Below are 20,439 nucleotides of genomic sequence, written 5' to 3'. Positions count from 1 at the left end.
TCTGAAATTATAACCAACCGTTCACTACAACCTCCCCTTTTTAAAATTCTTATAAAATAAGCCTGCTTAAATATTTTCCACACTTTGATGGATAATTATCCACATCACAGATCACGATGAAGTAGCATCCATTAAGGACAATTTAACAAAAATAAAGAGAATTTATAGAAAATATGAGATTGTAGATGAAAATTATATTCTACTACACAGAACTAATTAAACATGAAAAAATTACCCGAAATGATATTTCTAAATTTTCTCCTCCCCAGATATCCATGCCACTGTCATACTGTCCAAGTTCATTGAAATAATGTCTGTTCATGGCAAACAATCCTCCAGCCATTGTAGGTGACCTAGAAAAGGAAACAATTACTGTATCAATTCTATACAGCCAGTTATCTACTGTCTTTGTTTGAAAAAAAATTCAGTGCACCTTTGGAACATCACTAATAAAAACCAGATTAACTGTTATGAAATATATTTTACCTAATATCAGGGAATGAGCTGGGCCACATAACTGAATTTTCTAGACTGCCAATGACATACTAGACATCTGCCAAATGAAGGCTACTTTTATAAGCATCAAAAGTACTTCTTAAATTATAACACTGTTATTAGACATACACCTGATATGAATTAATAATACCTTTTGACAGTCTCACAGACCAACTGGGATAAAAACTTGGATTCTACAGCCTGCCAAGGGGAGACCAGACAAATTCTGACCTAAAACCAGTAGCTCTCAAATATGATGATTTTTGTCCCCAAATATTTAATTCATGTTCGGAAACATTTTTAGCTGTCACAGCAATTGGGTGGGGGGGGGGGGAGCAGGGGCAGGGTTCTACTAGCAACTGATGGGCTGAAGCCAGGCATGCTACTACATATTCTAAAATGCACAAGAGAGCACACAAAACAGAGAAGTATCTGGCTCAAAAATGTCAATATTGCCAAGACTGAGAAACTGTTAGTGAGAAAATATGAAGACTGGCCCTCAAAGAGACACAAGCTCAGCTTCCATGAAACTGTCTCACTTCCTGAAACTGAGTTAAGGTGATGGTGGATTCTAGCGTCCCAAGCTGTCTGCTAGAAGTGAAGCAAAACCTCTCTGTAGGAAGAAAACACCATCTCAGGTAAGAATATATTTCCCTAATTTTTCATGACAGTGTCTGCCACCAAACAAAAGTAAATAAACAAACAATCAGGCAATCAGGAAGATAAATCACATGAAAAAAACAAACAAGAGGTTTACATAATATAGTTATTGGGCAGAGACTTTAATTTTTTTTTATATTTATTTATTTATGATAGTCACAGAGAGAGAGAGAGAGGCAGAGACACAGGCAGAGGGAGAAGCAGGCTCCATGCACTGGGAGCCTGACGTGGGATTCGATCCCGGGTCTCCAGGATCGCGCCCTGGGCCAAAGGCAGGCGCCAAACCGCTGCGCCACCCAGGGATCCGTGGGCAGAGACTTTAAAATAACTGCTCAATATATGCAAGGATAAAAGACAAGATGCAGAATTTGGCAGGTAAATAGATATGATCAAAAAAGAAACCAAACTTACGCGTATCTGAAAAAAACCTCTGACAAAGAAGGAATTAAAGAAGCCAATGAGAGAGGCTGCCTTCAAAAATAAGACTTGTTGGCTTCTCACCACAAAGAGTAGAGCCCAATGGTTCTCGAATAACCTTCAAAGTCCTGAGAATCTACCTACCAACCCAGAAACGGGTACCAAGTAAAATTATACTTCAAAGTAATAGTGAAATTTTACAATTTTACAAAAAGCCAGAGAGAAGTAATCACTGGAAGGTCCAGCCAAAGGAAATACATTTAAAATGTCTTCTTCAGTTAGAATGAAAATAATCCTAGATGGAAGTTTGCAGATATGGAGAAAATAAAAAAGTAACATAAAAGGGAAAACATGTGGGTAAACCTAAATAAATAATAATTAGGCCACATAAAAAACTGTCTACAGTAGAGTTACCACACATACACCTCAATATAATCTGAGGGGAGATGGACTGGAGAATGAACATCTTCAGATCCCTGCATTCTCTGGAGTACCAAATTATGTTGCACTTTGGTAAGTCAAGGATGCAATGTTGTATTCTGTAGGGAAATCACTACAAGAACAGTCATAAGAATGCAAAACATCTAATAATGGGCTGGCAGTTGGGAACAGAAAAATAAAAAAATCCGAACTCAAGAGCAAAAGAAAGCAAGAGAGGAGGGGGAAAAAAGAACAAAGGACAGAATGCAAATAGTACCACTGTTATCATAAGCACAAAATACAATATTCAATGTAATTAACTAAATTAAAAGGAAATTTTTCACACTGGTTAACAACAAATCATAATACAAAAGCAAGTACACACTCCTTGCTAGGGACACAGCTAAATATAAGAGGCTGACAACAAAAGGAAAGCTATACAATGAAAATATTAAGACAAAGCTAGACAGCCATAGTAATGTCACTATAATGCAAAAGTTTTACTATTCTGAAAATCTAGAATGATTTAATTCACCACAAGATTTAATAATTTAGTAATTCCAAATTTTCATATATCTATGATGACAGAGGACAGCCTCAAAACGTACAAAGAAAATATATAAAGAACTACAAGGAGAAACAAATACACAATTGTAGTGGGAAACTTTAATATACCATATTTAATAAGTGATAGAACGTGGAAATTAAAAAATAATAAAAGTGTAACTACAACCATCACGGTATATATTGTGTAATGTACAGAACTGAATTGCTATGCTGTGCGCTTGAAACTAATATAATACCATATGTCAACTACACTTCCACAAATTTTGTTAAAGCATTAATAAAAGTATGGAGTATCTGAATAATACAATAAACCTGACTGAATTGAAATGGAATCCCATTTTTAACAACCATAGAAAATACAGATTTTTTCAGGCACACAGGAACACTTAAAAAAATTATTCTGTGCTTGACCATAAAGCAAATCTCACCAATTTTCAAAGATTTAAAATCATACAGAATATTTTTTGACCACAAAAAATTAAGCTAGGAATATGTAATTGTAAAATCCTCAGATGTCTGAAAAATAATAAATGTACTGCTAAATAACTTATGGGTCAGACAGAGAAGCTGTCACTATGAAAATATTTTAAAATAAATAATAAAACATAATGTAATTTATGGCATGCAGCTAAAGGCATGATTAGAAGAAAGTTTATCACCTTAAATACATTATTATTATTATATACATATATTAGGAAAGGAAAAAGGATGAAAAATTTAAAAATCTAAACATCCAATTTAAGTTAGCAACCCTGATATCATAAAATCAGAGAGCTCACAGAAAAACTAGAGGAAAGTGAGGAAAAGCATCAGAAGGGGCAACATAAGGAGGAGTGTCCCACGGCATCCCACGGCGCTGTCACAGCCCAAGGGAAGCTTTCTCCAAGTGCCGAAGGGAGGTGATACTGTAACACAAACACCAGCACTACCCCGCCAGGCCAGAGAGCAGGAGGCAGTGACATAAAGGAGCAAAATCTTCACTTTTCCCACAGAAAGGACCTAAAGTCAGTTTGACATTGAGAAGAGGAATATGTTCGTCATCTAGAGTGAAAGGAATGAACATAAGACCCAAAGTAAAAAGTGATAAGAATTAACCTCTGGGGAGAAGGACTGAGAACAGGGAGCAGAGTGTCAGCCACTCCTCATCCAAAGTTTTGTTTATTAAAAGTATTAAACAAAGAAACCAATGCCCAGCAAGAGCACTAACACTAAGAATGAGCAGCAGCCTGGGTACCGTCTTTACCTTCCCACAAAGAGCACCAGGGACAGTCCAAGAGGACGAAATGGAGTGGCTGCTGTCTGCCTCCTATCACAGGATGTGTGGCTGCAGAGACCAGAAGCATAGAGAGACAGTCCTCCAGATGCAGCCCGGCTTTCCTGAGAGAGGGAAGGGTGGGTTGTGATCTACTCAGCTTCACATACTGAACTTAGCAGGAACTGCAACAGACTCACACAAAGCCCAAGCGTGCGGAAGATGGCCTCGCTCCCAGCAGACCACATCAGGCCCCTGGAACTTGTCCCCTCCAAGTGTGGGTCAGATGAGAGGGAGCTGGCAAGTCCCCGCAGGTCAGCTGTGGAGCCACCTCAGGTGCTGGGAAAACCAATCTCCTAAAGGTAAAGAGAGGCACGCCCTACAACTGGGCAGTCCCTCTTGTAAAGCTGTGGATAACAGTGCTGCTAACAGCACCATCTGTGCAACAGTAAAGAGAGACAACCGAAAACCACCCAACCTCCCCACCAACAGTAAGCTAGATAAGTAAGTTCTGATTTAGTAATAGAACATGATCCTCTTTCATTGCTGTATGAAGCAGAGCCATACACTGTAACATAGATGAATTTTTTTAAGCAATGTTGAGTAAAAGAAGACAAAATGATAATGAGTCCCATAGCTTCATTTTATATCAAGTCCAAGAACAGGCAAAAACTAAAACTATATTGTTTAGATACACATAGAGGGTGAAACTATAAGAAGGTGAGGAAACGACCACTGGGTCAAGGGTAACGATAGCTCTAGGGGGAGGGGCTGTGACCAGAACAGGCATATAGAGGGCATCTAGGTGCTGTGTCTTGACTGGGGTGGTAGCTGCACAGGTGTTCATATTATAACCATTACTTAAATTGTGTGCATAATACATATATATGTAAGTGCACTTTTTATGTTATTTTTTTCACAAGTTAAAAAAAAAAACAAACTGTAGGTCCAAGAATGTTAAAAAAGAGGAAATACAAAGCTCTCTGAAATCCACATGAAAAATTAAAAAAAAACATATAAACAGATTTGTAATAGTGAGAATACGAATGAGAGTAACTCCTACACTGTGACTTGTAACTGTACTAGCAGAAATCCATCCTAAAAATCCTAATCATAGAAAAGGCTTATTTAGCAAATATTCTTCAGGCATCACTCATACTAGCAAAGGTCTGAAGGCAAGTAAATGGCAAATCCAATAAACCATGATAATCAACATAAAAAAAAACAAAAACCCACAGCGCATGGGGCACTCCTACCATATCCTACACAACAATTATCCCAGGATACTGTTTGTATCTGCCTGCCTTCCTAAGTGATAAATCCTTGAGAACATGAATAATTCCTAATTCACAAATCTTTCCTTAGGAGTTGGCACAACATATAAAATTCAATAAGCACTCAAGGGACGCCTGGCTGGCTCAGCAGTTTAGCGCCTGCCTTCAGTGTGGGGCGCGATCCTGGAGACCCAGGATCGAGTTCCACATCGGGCTCCCTTCATGGAGCCTGCTTCTCCCTCTGCCTGTGTCTCTGCCTCCCTCTCTGTGTGTCTCTCATGAATAAATAAATATTATTTTTTAAAAAAGCATTCAAGAATTTCTAATGGACAAATTAAGCCAATACTTCTTGCAAAGAAGGGATTCTCTTTAAATATTTTTTCTCTTTTGCAAGTACTTCGATAGGAATTTTTCAAATCAAGGAGAAATCTCACTTTATTGGTGCAGTAGCTCCTTCTGGTCCTCCCAGCTCAGAAAGGGGAACGAGATCCCACTTGAAGTGTAGCCCCCAGTTGAAACCTCCCCGCACAACAGGGGACGAGCTGTACGCGAGCGTGTCTGCACTGATGATATCAATGACGGGGCACACCACGGTCTGCTGATCCTCCTGGATGGCGGCCAGCAAGGGCTGCAGCCACATCACATTTACTTCACAGTGGCTGTCCAGGAACACGAGGACTTCTCCTGAGGAGGCAAACAACAGAGGACCTGAGAGCGTCACAGCACTCAATTGAGGTACGGCTGCCAGTTCAATCAGATGATGTGTTTACATCTGCCACCCTTCCAACCCAACAATTAAACCACTACTCCAATCACCAGTCAGGAAAAGAGGTTATTTAGCCAGGAATTCTGCTTCAAGCATACTGCTACGATTGAGGAACATGTGCAAATAAATTCTGATTCTCCTCAGTGAAAAGATTAAAAGTCTCACAGGAATAATTCTGTTCTTTGGACAGAAAGGTATGGAGTATGGTACAAAGACAGCCAGCAGCGACTTGTACAGAGATATTTTTATTACATTTACTGCAATCATAACATTTCTAAATTTAGGGGCACCTGGGTAGTGCATCAAATTGTGTGTGACTCTTGGTTTCAGCTCAGGTCATGATCTCAGGGTTGGGAATCGAGCTCTGAGTCAGGCTCTGTGCTCAGCAGGGAGTTGGCTCGAGAGTCTCATCTTCTCCCTCTGCCCCTCCCTCCTCACTTAAAAAAAAAAATCTAAACTTAGGATAGATTTCCTTGCCTTGTAAACAGAGGCTAGAGAACATAATTGTTTTCACTGGTGACTCAGAAACATGACCATATTATTGATCATTGCCACAACACAGTAATTCTTTCAGGAGTGAGAGAAGCATGTACTGCTTTTACCATGTCTGTGACATGGGTTCCCTTCTCTTCTGAAATCGCTATTCAACTGTGACATTGCTCATTTCTTCTTGTATCTTCCACTTTTCCTTCCTAATTCTCCAACCCGGTTGGCTATAGCAGTTCTCATGAGCCAATGGGATATCTTTTCTTCTAGCCAGTAAAATAAAAATCATTAATGATTTTATCTTGCATTTTTAATCCCTTTTGATAAATGTGAGGAGCAGTGCAGGTTTCTTTGACAATTCCAAATTTCTTTAATAACTTCATGGCTATTCTTAGTAACTGAGAAACTTAGAATCTTATCATCAAGTAGCATTATTATTATTCTAAAGGTTTATCCATAAAATGCATCATTATAGATTTTATATGAATTCCTTAAAAGCACCTACTTTAATAAGAAGCATCCTACTTCAACAGGATAGCAGAAATACATCAGGCAAGAAAGTTCTCCATGATGACAATTAGGTAAGCTCAATGCCCGTAAATGACCTCTGAGGATGTAAAAAGCATACAGCTTACCAGCTGTCCTTTATAACAGAAAGGCAAAATGCCCAGCCTGTAACTAGTCAATGTGAAGCCAATTAAATCAAAGTTCCTTTGAAGAGAAAATATATTCATAGCTTTTCTTAATTCTAAAAATGTTACTTTTTCTGACTTAACTAAATGAAGTAAGATTACGCCTGGTTATGCTGAGCCTGAGACTGACTTTCCCAAAACCGGCTTACTTCTGACAGACTCTAAACTATATCTGAACAAGGACCAACAGACCATAAAGAAAAAAACTAAATAACTGTTGTTATCTGAAAAACATAAACTTTCAGTAATAATGTATTGTAATGGCATAATCTTGCCATTTCCCACAATTTTATCTCAAATCAGCCAAATCATTAAGTACTTATTTGACTAGAATTTTAAAGAAAAAAATCATAAGCCTTGAATTCCTTCTACATATGACTATAAACTGGATGCTTGTGAATTACTTCAGTTCACTGTGGCTTTAAGAGAAAGTCTAAAAAATAAAGTCTCAACTATACTCAGCAAGAAGGATAACAGGTATACAGGAGGGGTAGTAGAGAGAGCAGTGCCAGCCACCATAAACCCTTGTGTTGGTCATCTTGATGCAAGGGGCACACGGGAAGGTGGGAAATGTCACTCTGAGCCCCTGCCCCAACTTCTAGAATTCTCAAATTACCTTCAAAATTGTTTTTGCTGTATTCATACACTACCTGCAATATTATATACCTAATATTTTAAAACTGACTCATTTAACTTAAATAAATTTATTTTATTTTATTTTTTTAATTTTTTTTTATTATTATTTATTTATGATAGTCACAGAGAGAGAGAGAGAGAGAGAGAAAGGCAGAGACACAGGCAGAGGGAGAAGCAGGCTCCATGCACCAGGAGCCCGATGTGGGATTCGATCCCGGGTCTCCAGGATCGCGCCCTGGGCCAAAGGCAGGCGCCGAACCGCTGCACCACCCAGGGATCCCAATAAATTTATTTTAAAAGGAAAATTTTATCAAGATCATAAGTGAAAATCAGGATCACTAACCTTACAGAAGTAACCATAAAAAAGAAATACAGGCAGCCCGGGTGGCTCAGTGGTTTAGTGCCGCCTACAGCTCAGGGCCTGATCTTGGAGACCTGGGATCAAGCCCCACGTCAGGCTCCCTACATGGAGCCTGCTTCTCCCTCTGCCCATCTGTCTGTCTGTCTGTCTGTCTCTGTGTCTCATGAATAAACAAATAAAATCTTAAAAGAAAATACAGTGGATTCAATGTAATGTAACTGAGGACTGATCAGATATTTTTTCTGCAGAAGACTAAATTTGGTATCTACTCTTTCTTTTTAAAATGGGAGATGAGTACATGCTGAAAATGTTTTTTTTTTTAATTTAATTTAATTTTTTATTATTTTTTATTTTATTTTATTTTTTATGATAGTCACAGAGAGAGAGAGAGGCAGAGACACAGGCAGAGGGAGAAGCAGGCTCCATGCACCGGGAGCCTGACGTGGGATTTGATCCCGGGTCTCCAGCATGCTGAAAATGTTTTAAAGATATATTAGTAATGGAGACTTTACCTTTCATGGACTCCAAAGGATTGGGAGAGAATTTTAAAGAAAATACCTTTATAGTTTTATATATCAATTTTAATTTTTAATTTTATTTATTTTTAAAGATTTTTGAAGTAATCTCCACACCCAGTGTGGGGCTTGAACTTACAACCCCAGAGATCAAGAGTCACTACTCACTGAGCCAGGTGCACCTGTAAATCAAATTTCAATATGATGTCCATTTATCCAACAAAACTCATGATGCATTATCACCAGGTAGGGGTATGTATCTGTCCTTAAGAATTATTTGCATAATTCAAATCAAAGAGTTTAGGTACACATATTTTAGATTTTGTATTAAAAAAATTATAGGGGCATCTGTATAGCTGAGCACCTGGCTCAGCTGTTTGAGGGTCCATCTGACTCTTGATTTCAGCTCAGGTCATGATCCCAGAGTTGTGGAATTGAGCCCTGCGCGTCAGGCTCCATGCTCAGTGTGAAGTCTGCTGATTTTCTATCTCCCTTCTCCCTCTGTCCCTTCCCCTTGCACACTAGTTAGCACACTCTCAAATAAATAAATCTTTTAGAAAATTTTAATTAAAAACTTTAAAAATTACAGAAGTTCAGTTACATTGTGTTTTTCTCATCTCCTTACATAAGTAAACAAGATACAAACCTATGTAGTAATTCGCAGTAAGGGCCACTATGAAAACAGATCAGCTTGGACTCTAAAGCTCACCTTTTTGGGAGTCTGTGTTTTGGGGCAACAGGGTTAGAGTTTTGAAGAAACTTCCCAAAGTGAACAAGCCTCATCTCTCCTGCTGACAATGCCTATTTAAGACATCACTTTTCACAAATCGCTGTACAATCAGGAAAGGCTCCAAGGACAAAGCCTTCATCACTCAACACCCACTGAGAAGGGTAGTAGAAGTTATACCTGTTGCGTGGGCTGCTCCAATCATCCTTCCTCGAATCAGTCCCTCACGCTTTGTGTTTCTTATTACTTTAATTTTTCCAGGGAGGTATTTTTGGACATACTCCTCTAGTTCTCCTTTCAAATCATCTGAAAACAAAGAGTCCCATAATAAAACCACAGGAGATATATACAAAGACTTTTTTTTATAGCTACTCCAAGATTCTATCTGGTACTTGCAACAACAAATTATCAAGTAAATATTATAGAATCTTCTGTTTTATTATTTTTTTAAAAATATTGTAGCTTATCTTGAAGGAAGAAAAAGCAAAGAAATCAAGAGTAAGAGTTGAAACACTAGCCAAGAAAAATACTAACCTTACAGACTTACTCATATTTCCACAGCAACTAGCACAATGCTTTTGCATAAAGTATGTTTGAAATGAGTATCTTCAGTGAATGTTCAGTTGACTGCATATAAAATCAGATTTAAAACCAAAAAAATGAAGTTTGTCTTTTGTTTCAAAGTAATTTATTATGACTCTGTTTCAGAGTAATTGAAACAACTTCTATTGCCCCTACCAAGAATTATACAGTAACAACAGTAAATATGTCCTTTTATAATGTAGCACCTTCCAAGGGCACTAAATTATTTTTTTATAAATTCTAGTTTAGCTTTAAATTTCATAACTACAAAGAGGATATAATTCTTTTCATTGTTAGTAAATAAACCATGGTTAAGTTATTGTGAATTTTCAATTTTAAACAGCTACAAACTGAAAAACAAATACAGATTAAAAGAATTTCAACACCATAAATTCTACAAGTTAGTACTTGGTCAATCTTTTACTTTATCCAGACTCACAATCTTGGTTTTTTAATCATTCATTTTTGAAATTAAGCTTTGTTTTCTATTAACCCTTCTAAATTTTCTCTTGTGTTATTTCAGTACCTGCCAAGATTTAAGCATTCTGTTCCCATTGAGCTCAGGGTACATTTTCTTGCTTTATATATTTAACTGGTAGACTAATTCTGTTGTTGATAAGAGATGCTAATAAAGTCTTGAGTAATGGAAAATATGTAACTGGCAATGTATCATGCATACAATTCATTAATGTACTTCTGCACCTTGCCTTAATGAAAAGAGCAGAAGGCTTAGAGCTATGTGGACCAGGGGACTAATTTCAACTCTACCACTTAACAGCTATGAGACCTCAAGCAAATTATTTAATATTTCCTCCTTCATAAAATGAGGATACCACCTATCATTCAAGGTAGCTGCGAGCTGAATAAGTAGCATAAATAAAGAGCCTTCTGTCCTGTGTGTACGTGAAACTGTTCTCAGGAATTCCATGCTGAATCGAAGAAAGTACAAATTTCCAGTTATAAAACAAATCACAGAGATGAAAAAGTATAGCAGACGGTATATAGTTCAATAAAATCGTGGTAACACGGTATGGTGACAGATGTGGTAAGCACTAAGTAACATACAGAACTGCTGAAACAATATGCCGTACAACTAAAACAAATATAATGCTGTATGTCGATTATACTTCAATAATAAATTTTTAAAAAGTGTATAACATATGTACTGAATCATAAAACACTGGCATTCAGAGATCATGTAAGGGCTATCACAATGCAATCCACTTTTATCTGGAGATAGTCGGTATAACAGACCTATCAGAGAAATATAAGCCCAAGGCACTACACTGAGAAAAAGCTAGTATCGAAAGGTCACATATTATGATTCTATTTATGTAACCATTCTTAAAATAACAAAATCACAGAGAAAGAAACAAAATCACAGAGACAGAATTTGCAGGGGATCAGGGAGCGAGTGGGTCAGGGAGGTAGATGTGAATATGAAAAGGTAGCACGAGTCAGATTTGTGTGGTTACAGGAATGTACACACAGGATAACATGACACAGAACTGTACACAAAGACTGTACTGATGTCAAGTTCCTGGCTTTGATGTTGCATTGTAACTATGTTAGATATACCAATGGAGGAAACTGGTTGAAGGGATCGCGGGACCTCTTTTGTAACTCACTGTTACTAATCTATAGTTGTTTTGAAATAAAAGAATTTTTTAAAAAAGGTAAGCCAGAGGAAAAATTTCAGGGGCCAAATTTAAATAGCAGTCTATCAAAAGATTACAAAGATAATGCTGTTTCCTTTTTTTTTTTTTTTTTTTCTGTTTCCTTAAACCTATCTCTAATCAACAAACAGGTAAGTACTTGCCGCCGACTCCACTGCAACTGTGTGGACCAGCGTCCTACCCACCATACATGTGAATAGTCAGCTCTGTTGATACTAATTCTACCGTGATCAACAGTCCAGATCCCACAATATCAACTATGACATCCCTTACCAAAGTCACTGTCATCATCCACAAGGATGATTTCATGAAGGAGCTGGGCTGGCGTGCGGTCTAGAACACTGTGCACAGTACGGAGCAAGGCAGACAAGGCTTCGTTGTAGAAACAGATAACAACACTAGCAACTGGCAGGTCTGCAGGGTAAGACTTGTCTCTACATCTGTGAAGACACATATGGCAAAATGCAACATCTTAAAAGGCTCAAATGTTTTAGATCATCATTCACTAAACATTTAAACTGCCTCTTGTTCAGCCTCTACTACATTATAACAAAAATTTCTTAAAAAGCATTTAAGAATACACTGTGGTGTCATACTCAAGAATTTTACAATAATTTCTCTCTCCAATACCTGCTATCTGCTTATTTTTAGATCAACATTTAAAAAATGACTTTTTAAAATTTTTTGGTAGAGGTTACATAAACCTGTGTTATTTGTATGAAACCACTAATAGCTTTTAATGCAGTATTCATAAGCCAATGTTCAGCTTCACCTTTCAACGAACATTCAAAAGGAACTAACAGAGATATAAAACTTTGTATTTGAAAATGTCATTTCTTGCCCAATAGAAAAATATTTGAGTAAACTAGGACATAAATCAATATCATGGAAGAGCAACTATGTGATGAAAAACAATAAAAAATCACTAACTTAAAGAATAAAACCCAGAGTTCCATGTTCTTTTGCATGGCATACAGAGCATTCCAACATCTGGGCCTCCAGTCTCCTGGTGTTCCTCCATTACAGCCACAGTGAATGGTTTCCACACCTTTCCATGCCTTGATCTGTTCCCTATGCACAGGAGATGTCCCTTGCGCACTGTTCCACCATCACCCTCTAGGAGGACTTCCCTGACCACTCCACTTTCAGGATCCCCACTTCACAGTTCCTACCACAGCCGTCATGCTTGTGCTACTGCAATTACCTATTCCCTTATCTATCCCCCCTGCTACACCTTAAGTCCCGTGATCCCAGGGAATATGTCTTACTCCACTTATTTCCAAGACCTAATACAATGTTCTAGAAAATAAAGGCGCTCAAAAAGGTCTGTGGAATGACTGAATAACCAACCATGAGTGAAAAGCCTTTGAAACAACAAAAATGATGCAGACAAAAGTGAGTTAAGTAAAATTCTTCACGGATTTTTCATTCCTTTGTCACAAATACAATAAACATTTAAAACAAATTTATCAAAAATAAATAAATAAATAAAAAACAAATTTATACTGAGAAAGTTATCTAACTACATGCCATTAATACCTCTTGCCTTTCACTACGATTTTAAATTTCAAAAGAAACAGAGCAAGCTCTAGAACTTTGCTAGTATAATCTCAAGCCTTAAGTCGTTATAACGGGAGTGGAAAATCTGTCTTAGGTTTTCTAGTATCCTGAATAATGAAGCCCACTGCAAAAATATTAACGCCATCAAGACTTATATACTGCTACTAAAAGTGCTGTGTCATTAAAACGCAGTAGCATAAACTAATGAGAAACGTACGCAGCATTCCTTGTGTCCGGGACATCTCTGTGGTAGCCCAAGCGGTTACTGATAAGCATATTGAAGGCATGTTTCTGATAGCCCAAGTCTCTCAACTCCTGATCACGTTCATTAAAAATCATACCTGCAAACAATTGGTGTTAGTCAGTATGTTAAATCTGGAAAGGATTACTACAGTTATTATTGATATTATAATCCTAAGAAAATCCTGACTTTAACCTCTTATAACCAAATAGCCATGTGTCTCAAATCTAGCTTGTCTCCATTTTCAAAAAAGTAAACTGAAGAGAATCAAATTGTTCTCAGTCTAGCTCAAAAATTAGGTACACCTTAACCATAAATGATACCTGCTCATTCTTACATATAACCAGAGAAAAAAGACTTGATGATTTTTCCATAAAAGCAACAAATCATAAAACCCATGGGGATCTCAACAGGTCCCAATAACAGGCAAGTTTTTACAGGAACCTTTCTCCTAAAAAGACTATTGATAAGCCTTTCTATAAAAAGTCTCTGATTCCGGGATCCCTGGGTGGCGTAGCGGTTTGGCGCCTGCCTTTGGCCCAGGGCGCGATCCTGGAGACCCGGGATCGAATCCCACGTCGGGCTTCCGGTGCATGGAGCCTGCTTCTCCCTCTGCCTGTGTCTCTGCCTCTCTCTCTCTCAATCTCTCTCTGTGACTATCATAAATAAATAAAAACTTAAAAAAATAAAAATAAAAAGTCTCTGATTCCAGACTTTAATCAGCTTCACAGTCAAGAAATTCCCTCAGAGATCCCACCAAAATCACTGTAACATCCTGCTCTAACATTCAGAAACCTTACCTTTACATAGAGGACAAGATCTCTTTTTCGCTCTTTCTCGTATCAAACCTTTAACCTCTCCTCACAGAATGATTCCCTTGTACCAGCATTTCCCAAAGTCTAGTCACAGAAATCTAATTCCACCGGACAGTAACACATGTTAAAAAGAAAAAAGGATTTCAAAGTCAAACAATTCAGGGAAACAATGAATTTTGAAAGTCAAACAGGTTGTTTGTTTTGAATGGCAGGACAATCCTAATCCTCTAATAATGTTGACTGCTTTATAGATACCCAGGTGTGAGGAGATGGGATGGGATACAGGATGCACTGCTTCCACAATTTGACCACAGATGACTAGAGAGTCCCAAGATCCACTTTGGGAAACGCTACCTTTTAATATGCTTTTTCTATGAGCTTTTAAAGTTGGAGTACATCTTTTTTTTTTTTAATGAAATATTTTTATTATTAATAGACCTCTACAAACTTTTTTTTTTAAGAGTTTATTTATTTATTCATGAGAGACACACACAGAGAGAGGCAGAGACACAGGCAGAGGGAGAAGCAGGCTCCATGCAGGGAGCCCAGGATCACGCCCTGGGCTGAAGGCAGGTGGGAAGCTGCCAAAGCCACCCAGGGATCCCTACAAACTTTAAAGTATTTGGTGGCCCTGCATACTCTGTTCTTACTGGCTAAAAACGAACACAGAATTACATGTTTTGCTTCTATTACACAGTGTTTTCCATATATTTAGGTACCCTAAACAGTGATTCTCAATTACCTGAAGATTACTTTCAATCTTTGTCTATAATTGACAGAATCGTGCTTACATTTTAACTGTCACTAGTTAACATGTTAATTCTATGCCATATGCAGTGCTCATCATAATAATATACTCTTCATCCCCTATACCTATTTCACCCATCCCCCACCCACCTCCTGACAACTCCAGTTTGTTCTCATTAAGAGTGTTTCTTGTTGTCTCTTTTTTGCTTCTTAAATTCCACAAATGAAATCATATGGTATTCATCTTTCTCTGACTTATTTCATTTAGCATTATACCCTCTAGATCCATCTATTTGTTGCAAATGGCAAGATTTTATTCTTTTTTATTATGGCTGAGTAATATTCCAGTGTGTGTGTGTGTGTCTCTATACACACACACTTCTTTATTCATTCATCTATCAATGAACACTCAGGTTGCTTCTATAATTCAGCTATTGTAATAATACTGCAATAAACATGGGTACACATATCTTTTCAATTTAGTGTTTTTGTAATACAGTGACTGAATCATGGTAATTCTTATTATTTATTTTCAAAAAGATTGTATTTATTTATTTATTTATTTATTCATGAGAGACACAGAAAGAGAGAGGCAGAGACATAGGCAGAGGGAGAAGTAGGCTCCATGTAGGAAGCCCAATGTGGGACTCAATCCTGGCACTCGGGGATTATGCCGAGCCAAAGGCAGATATTCAACTGTTGAGCCACCCAGGTGTCCCGGTAATTCTACTTTTAATTTTTTGAGAAACTTCCATATTGTTTTCCAGAGTGACTGCACCAGTATGTATTCTCACCAACAGTGCATGAGAGTTCCTTTTCTCCACATGCTCACCAACACTTGTTTCTTGTGTTGTTTTTAGCCATTTTGACAGGTGTGAGGTGCTAGCTCATTGTGGTTTTGATTTGCATTTCCCTGATGATGAGTGATATTGAGCATCTTTTTATGTGTCTTTATGGTCATCTGGAGGTCTTCTTTGGAGAAATATCTGTTCATACCTTCTGCCCATTCTTAATTTGGATTATCTGGGTTTTTTGGTGTGTGAATACATCCTTTTTTAAATATGAAAGAAAAAAGCTCTACTAGCATTTTATAAGAGGATGCAAACTCGATGAAAGCAGAAACTTTGTGAGCATGTAAAAAACATAAAATAAAAATTACTTGATACCCAACACCTAAGACAGTGCCTTGCACAAACAGATTTTCAATAAATACTTACTCCTTGATTCAGTAAATCAAAGGACTAGTGCATACTGATACTGTAAGGATTATTTTCTAATACATATCTCTTGTTGAAAAATTATTCCATATTAAAACATCACTTTATGTCCATCTATAGGGGAGTAAATAAATAAATGTGGTACACACACACCACCCATTAAAGAAGGGAAATCCGGCATTTGTGACAACAGATGGGCATATCTTGAGGGCATTATGCTAAGTGAAATAGAGAAAGACAAATACTGTAATGCTGTATGATTTTTTAAAAAATGTGGAATCTAAAAAAAGGGAACTCCTAGAGACAGAGAACAGACATGGTTGCCAGAGGTGAGGTGGGGTGGAGGTACAGACTGGGTAAAGATTGGTTAAAAGATACAACTTCTAGTTATTTGAAAATGGCTACTCTCAGATCTTAAAAGTTCTCATCACAAGAAAAAAACATTTTTAACTATGTGAAGTGATTGACGTTGACTAAACTTAGTGTAGTAATCATTTTGCAATATATACTTACATGAAGTCAGTATGATGTATACCTTAAACCAATACAATGTCAATTTTATCTCAATACAACTGGGGGGAAAATCACTTTAGCTTACTTTTGTCCCTCCCCTGCTCATATAAAAAAATCACAGCCAATTAACTAGCATGCCAGAGGATCTAGTTTTTTAATTTAAAAAGTATTTTTACAGTATGACCACAGCAATTTTAATACTGCATTTGAATACAATATAAGAAACAGAATCAAAAAGCAAAGTGATCCAATTAACTAGTACTTGGAAAGCTCTTGCCAGCTTCATGTAAAAGTTTATTTGTACCTACTTTAGAAAATGATAAGCTATGAAAGAACTCCCCATACCAGCACAGGCATTTGCCTGTTGTTTGGCTGTGTAAACTACGGATAAGAAAAACACAGTACTCAGGCATGCCTCAAAGGAGCTATTTCAAGTTCTTTTATAATTAACTATGGATTAAATTAGAAAACCTATTTTTAATTTTAAATTTATTGTTGATCATCTTTCTAAAATGTACTTTATAGATTCTTTTCCCTATTTAATGATAATGCCCTATTCAGCAATAACCATACTTTTAACTATTACTATATTGATTTATATTAATTCCTTCTAAATTAAGTTCTCATCATAGAAGTTGAGTAGGTTTTTCGTCTTTTATCACTGTGGTAAAAATGGATATAACATAGAGTTCACCCTCAGTGACACTGACTACACTTGCAATGTGGCGCAGCCAGCACACATAGTTGCAGGTATTCACACCACCCCAAAATGAAACCCTGTACCTGTTAAAGCAAGCCTCCCGCCCTCCTCCCACCCCAGCCCCCTAACCGCTAATCTGCTTCTTATTCTCCATACATCTGCCTACATTTCATATAAATGAAATCACACTGTATTTGACCTTTTATGTCTTGCTTCTTTCACTTATCGTAATGTTTTCAAGGCTTCTCCTTGTGTCAGACTTCATTCCTTTCTGTACCTGAATAAACATTTTGTCTGTCCTTTTCATCAACTGGACAGTTGGGTTCTCGCCACCTCTGTTCATTGAGAATAGTGCTATGAACATCTGTGTATAAATTTTTGTTTGAACATCTGACTGCAATTCTTTTGGGTATAAATCCAGGACTGGAATTGCTGGGCCATATGGTAATTCTAAGTTTAACTTATTGAGGAACCACCAAACCGTTTTCCATAGTTGCTACATCATTTTACATACATACCCGCAATGTACGAAGTTTCCAATTTCTCTGTATCCTGGCCAACACTTGTGATTTTCCTTTTTAAAAATTATAACCATCCTAGCAAGTATGAAATAGCATCTCATTGTGGTTCTGATTTACATTTCTGTAATAACTATGTTGAACATCTTATGTGCTTATTTGTATTTGGAGAAATGTCTATCAAATTCTTTGCCCATTTTTATTTTATTTTTAAATTTTTTTTTAAGATTTATTTATTTATTTATGATAGACACAGAGAGAGAGAGAGAGAGAGAGAGAGAGACAGGAGGAGGGAGAAGCAGGCTCCATGCCGGGAGCCTGATGCGGGACTCGATCCCGGAACTCCAGGATTGCACCCTGGGCCAAAGGCAGGCGCCAAACCGCTGAGCCACCCAGGGATCCCCTTTGCCCATTTTTAAATTGGGCTATTTGTCTTTTTATTGTTGAGCTGTAAGAGTTCTTTATATATTCTGGGTAACGGATCCCCATGAGAGACAGGATATGCAAACATTTTCTCCCATCCTGTGGCTTGTCGTTTTCACTTTGATTGTCTTCTTTGACGTACAATGTACAAAAGTTTTTAATTTCAATGATGTCCAATTTATTTTTTTTTCTCATTACTTATACTTTTGGTGTCATGTAAGAAATTACTGCCAAACCCAAGGTCATGAAGATTGATCTCTGGGATTCATTCAAGGCTTTTATGGTCTTAGCGCTTATATTTAGGTCTTTAATTCATTCTGAGTTAATTTTTACATATGATATAGGGTTCCAACTTCATTTCTCTGCATGTAGCTATCTAATTTGTCCCAACAGCATTTGAAGAGACTATTTTCCTCCATTAAAATAGGCTTGGCACATTGTTTTAAAATCAAGTGGCCAGAAATGTTGTGGGGTTATTTCCAGACTCTCAGTTTACCCACTGATCTATATATCTGTCTTTAGGCAATATCACACTGTTTTGATTATTGCAGCTTTGTAGAAAGTTTTGAAACCAGGAAGTGTGAGCCCTCCAACTTTGTATTTTTCCGAGATTGCTTTGGTTATTCAGTGCCCCTTGAAATTTCACATTAATTTTAGAATCAGGCTTTGTACAATTTCACATTAATTTTAGAATCAGGCTTTGTATCTTTTCAACAAAGGCCACTGGGATTTTGATAAGGTTTGCCCTGAATCTATGGATTGCTTTGGGTAGTACTGACACCCTAACAGTATTTAGTATTCCAATCCATGAACCTAACATGTTGTTCCATTTATTTAGGTCTACTTCTACTTCTTTCAGCAGTTTTGTAGTTTCCAGTATTCAAGCCTCACATCTTTGTTTATTCCTAAGTATTTTATTCCTTTTGATACTACTGTAAATGGAACTGTTCTTAGCTTTATTTTCAGACTGTTGCTAATGTACAGAAATACAACTGGTTTTTGTGTGATCTTGTGCCCTACAACTTAGCTGAATTCATTTATTAGCTATAATAGGTTTGTGTATCTGTTATAAAGCATTTAGTTTTTCAACTCAGCAATTGGAGCTTGTCACACTTTGAACATCTACAATTTTCTATTTCTTTCAAAGGCAAATACAAGGTTCAATCAAAACAGTAAACTCAATGTTATTCTTTATAGAAGTTTTTTACCAAACTATGAATAAAAAGCCAGAAATTTTCCTATTAATGCTTTTAAAATGTCTAAATCGCAGTTTGAAAAAAGATTAGAAGGTATATCTTATAAATACTGAGGTGTTAGTTTCTATTTCCTCAAATAATTTTAAATATTTTCAACTCCATGTATTAGAAAATCAATAAGTTCTAGAAACTGATTTTATTTCTTTGAAACTATGATCAAATGAAAAAAGTTTTACCATTTCCTTTATATTCTGTGGATATTTCAGTGTCTTAAAATCCCTTACTTTTACTCCTAAATTACTTATTATTTGAGATTTCTAGCACCAGATTAAAGTTCTTCCTTTTTTTTTTTAAGTTTTAAAGATAACCAAAATGGCTCATTTATCCCTTAAAATAAAATTTGCTAAAACCAAGATTCTAGAATTATAGCATGCAAAAATCATATACAGTAGATTCTTGCTTCCAAATTGAACAGAATATAATTTTTGAAGAAGTTTCCCTTTTATACAAGATTATATAAACTCCTATATATAATGTACTCCAGCATTTTAACGATTCTTATAAGTAGAAATCTTATGAGATACAATTTCAGCTTACCTCTAAACCTAATAGTTCATGTTGTTTTAATTAACTCTGCCTTTCAAAATATGTTGTATATAGTCAAGTTACCCTTTGACCATTTCTTTCCCTTATTAAATAATGCTAACAAAATCCTCCTCCATAGCTTGCATTTTCTTTCTTTCTTCCCCGCCCCCCCCCCCCCCCATTCTGGACCTTATTACTTTCTCTTAAGTCCCCATAAAATATTAAAGTCAGAAGTGGATAAATGAGAATATATCCCCCTACTGAGTCTGCAAAATCCTAGAACCTTAGTTCATTAACAATAAAATAAATTAGAGGGGGAAAATGATCCATTTCTAATCCCCTGAGCAACATGTGAGTTAAAGAATAACTGAATTTAAACTTCCAATGATTAAATAAAT

General features: G+C 36.8%; 1 protein-coding gene and 1 non-coding gene across 10 annotated transcripts in view; both read right to left on the bottom strand.

The window, feature by feature from the left end:
• GALNT11 (polypeptide N-acetylgalactosaminyltransferase 11) overlaps nucleotides 1-20,439 on the bottom strand; it is a 50,712-nt gene that overhangs the window by 9,109 nt on the left and 21,164 nt on the right. For 7 of the 9 annotated variants that reach the window (XM_025993765.2, XM_072763211.1, XM_025993766.2 and 4 more), the window contains 5 exons: nucleotides 13,304-13,427; nucleotides 11,800-11,966; nucleotides 9,449-9,574; nucleotides 5,520-5,769; nucleotides 236-353 (listed from right to left, as the gene is read on the bottom strand). In XM_025993765.2, coding sequence (XP_025849550.1) covers nucleotides 236-353; nucleotides 5,520-5,769; nucleotides 9,449-9,574; nucleotides 11,800-11,966; nucleotides 13,304-13,427 — 785 coding nt within the window. Of the gene's footprint in view, nucleotides 1-235; nucleotides 354-5,519; nucleotides 6,945-9,448; nucleotides 9,575-11,799; nucleotides 11,967-13,303; nucleotides 13,428-20,439 lie in introns of all 9 variants that reach the window. The other 2 variants (XR_012002528.1, XR_012002529.1) reach the window with 1 other exon arrangement.
• On the bottom strand, nucleotides 16,916-17,034 carry LOC112916336 (small nucleolar RNA SNORA15). Its single transcript, XR_003234284.2, has one exon. It is a non-coding gene; the product is annotated as a small nucleolar RNA SNORA15 (small nucleolar RNA).

This window comes from Vulpes vulpes, chromosome 7 (assembly GCF_048418805.1).
Source record: "Vulpes vulpes isolate BD-2025 chromosome 7, VulVul3, whole genome shotgun sequence".
In the NCBI taxonomy this organism is placed as follows: domain Eukaryota; kingdom Metazoa; phylum Chordata; class Mammalia; order Carnivora; family Canidae; genus Vulpes; species Vulpes vulpes.
This window is presented reverse-complemented; position numbering and strand designations above follow the sequence as displayed.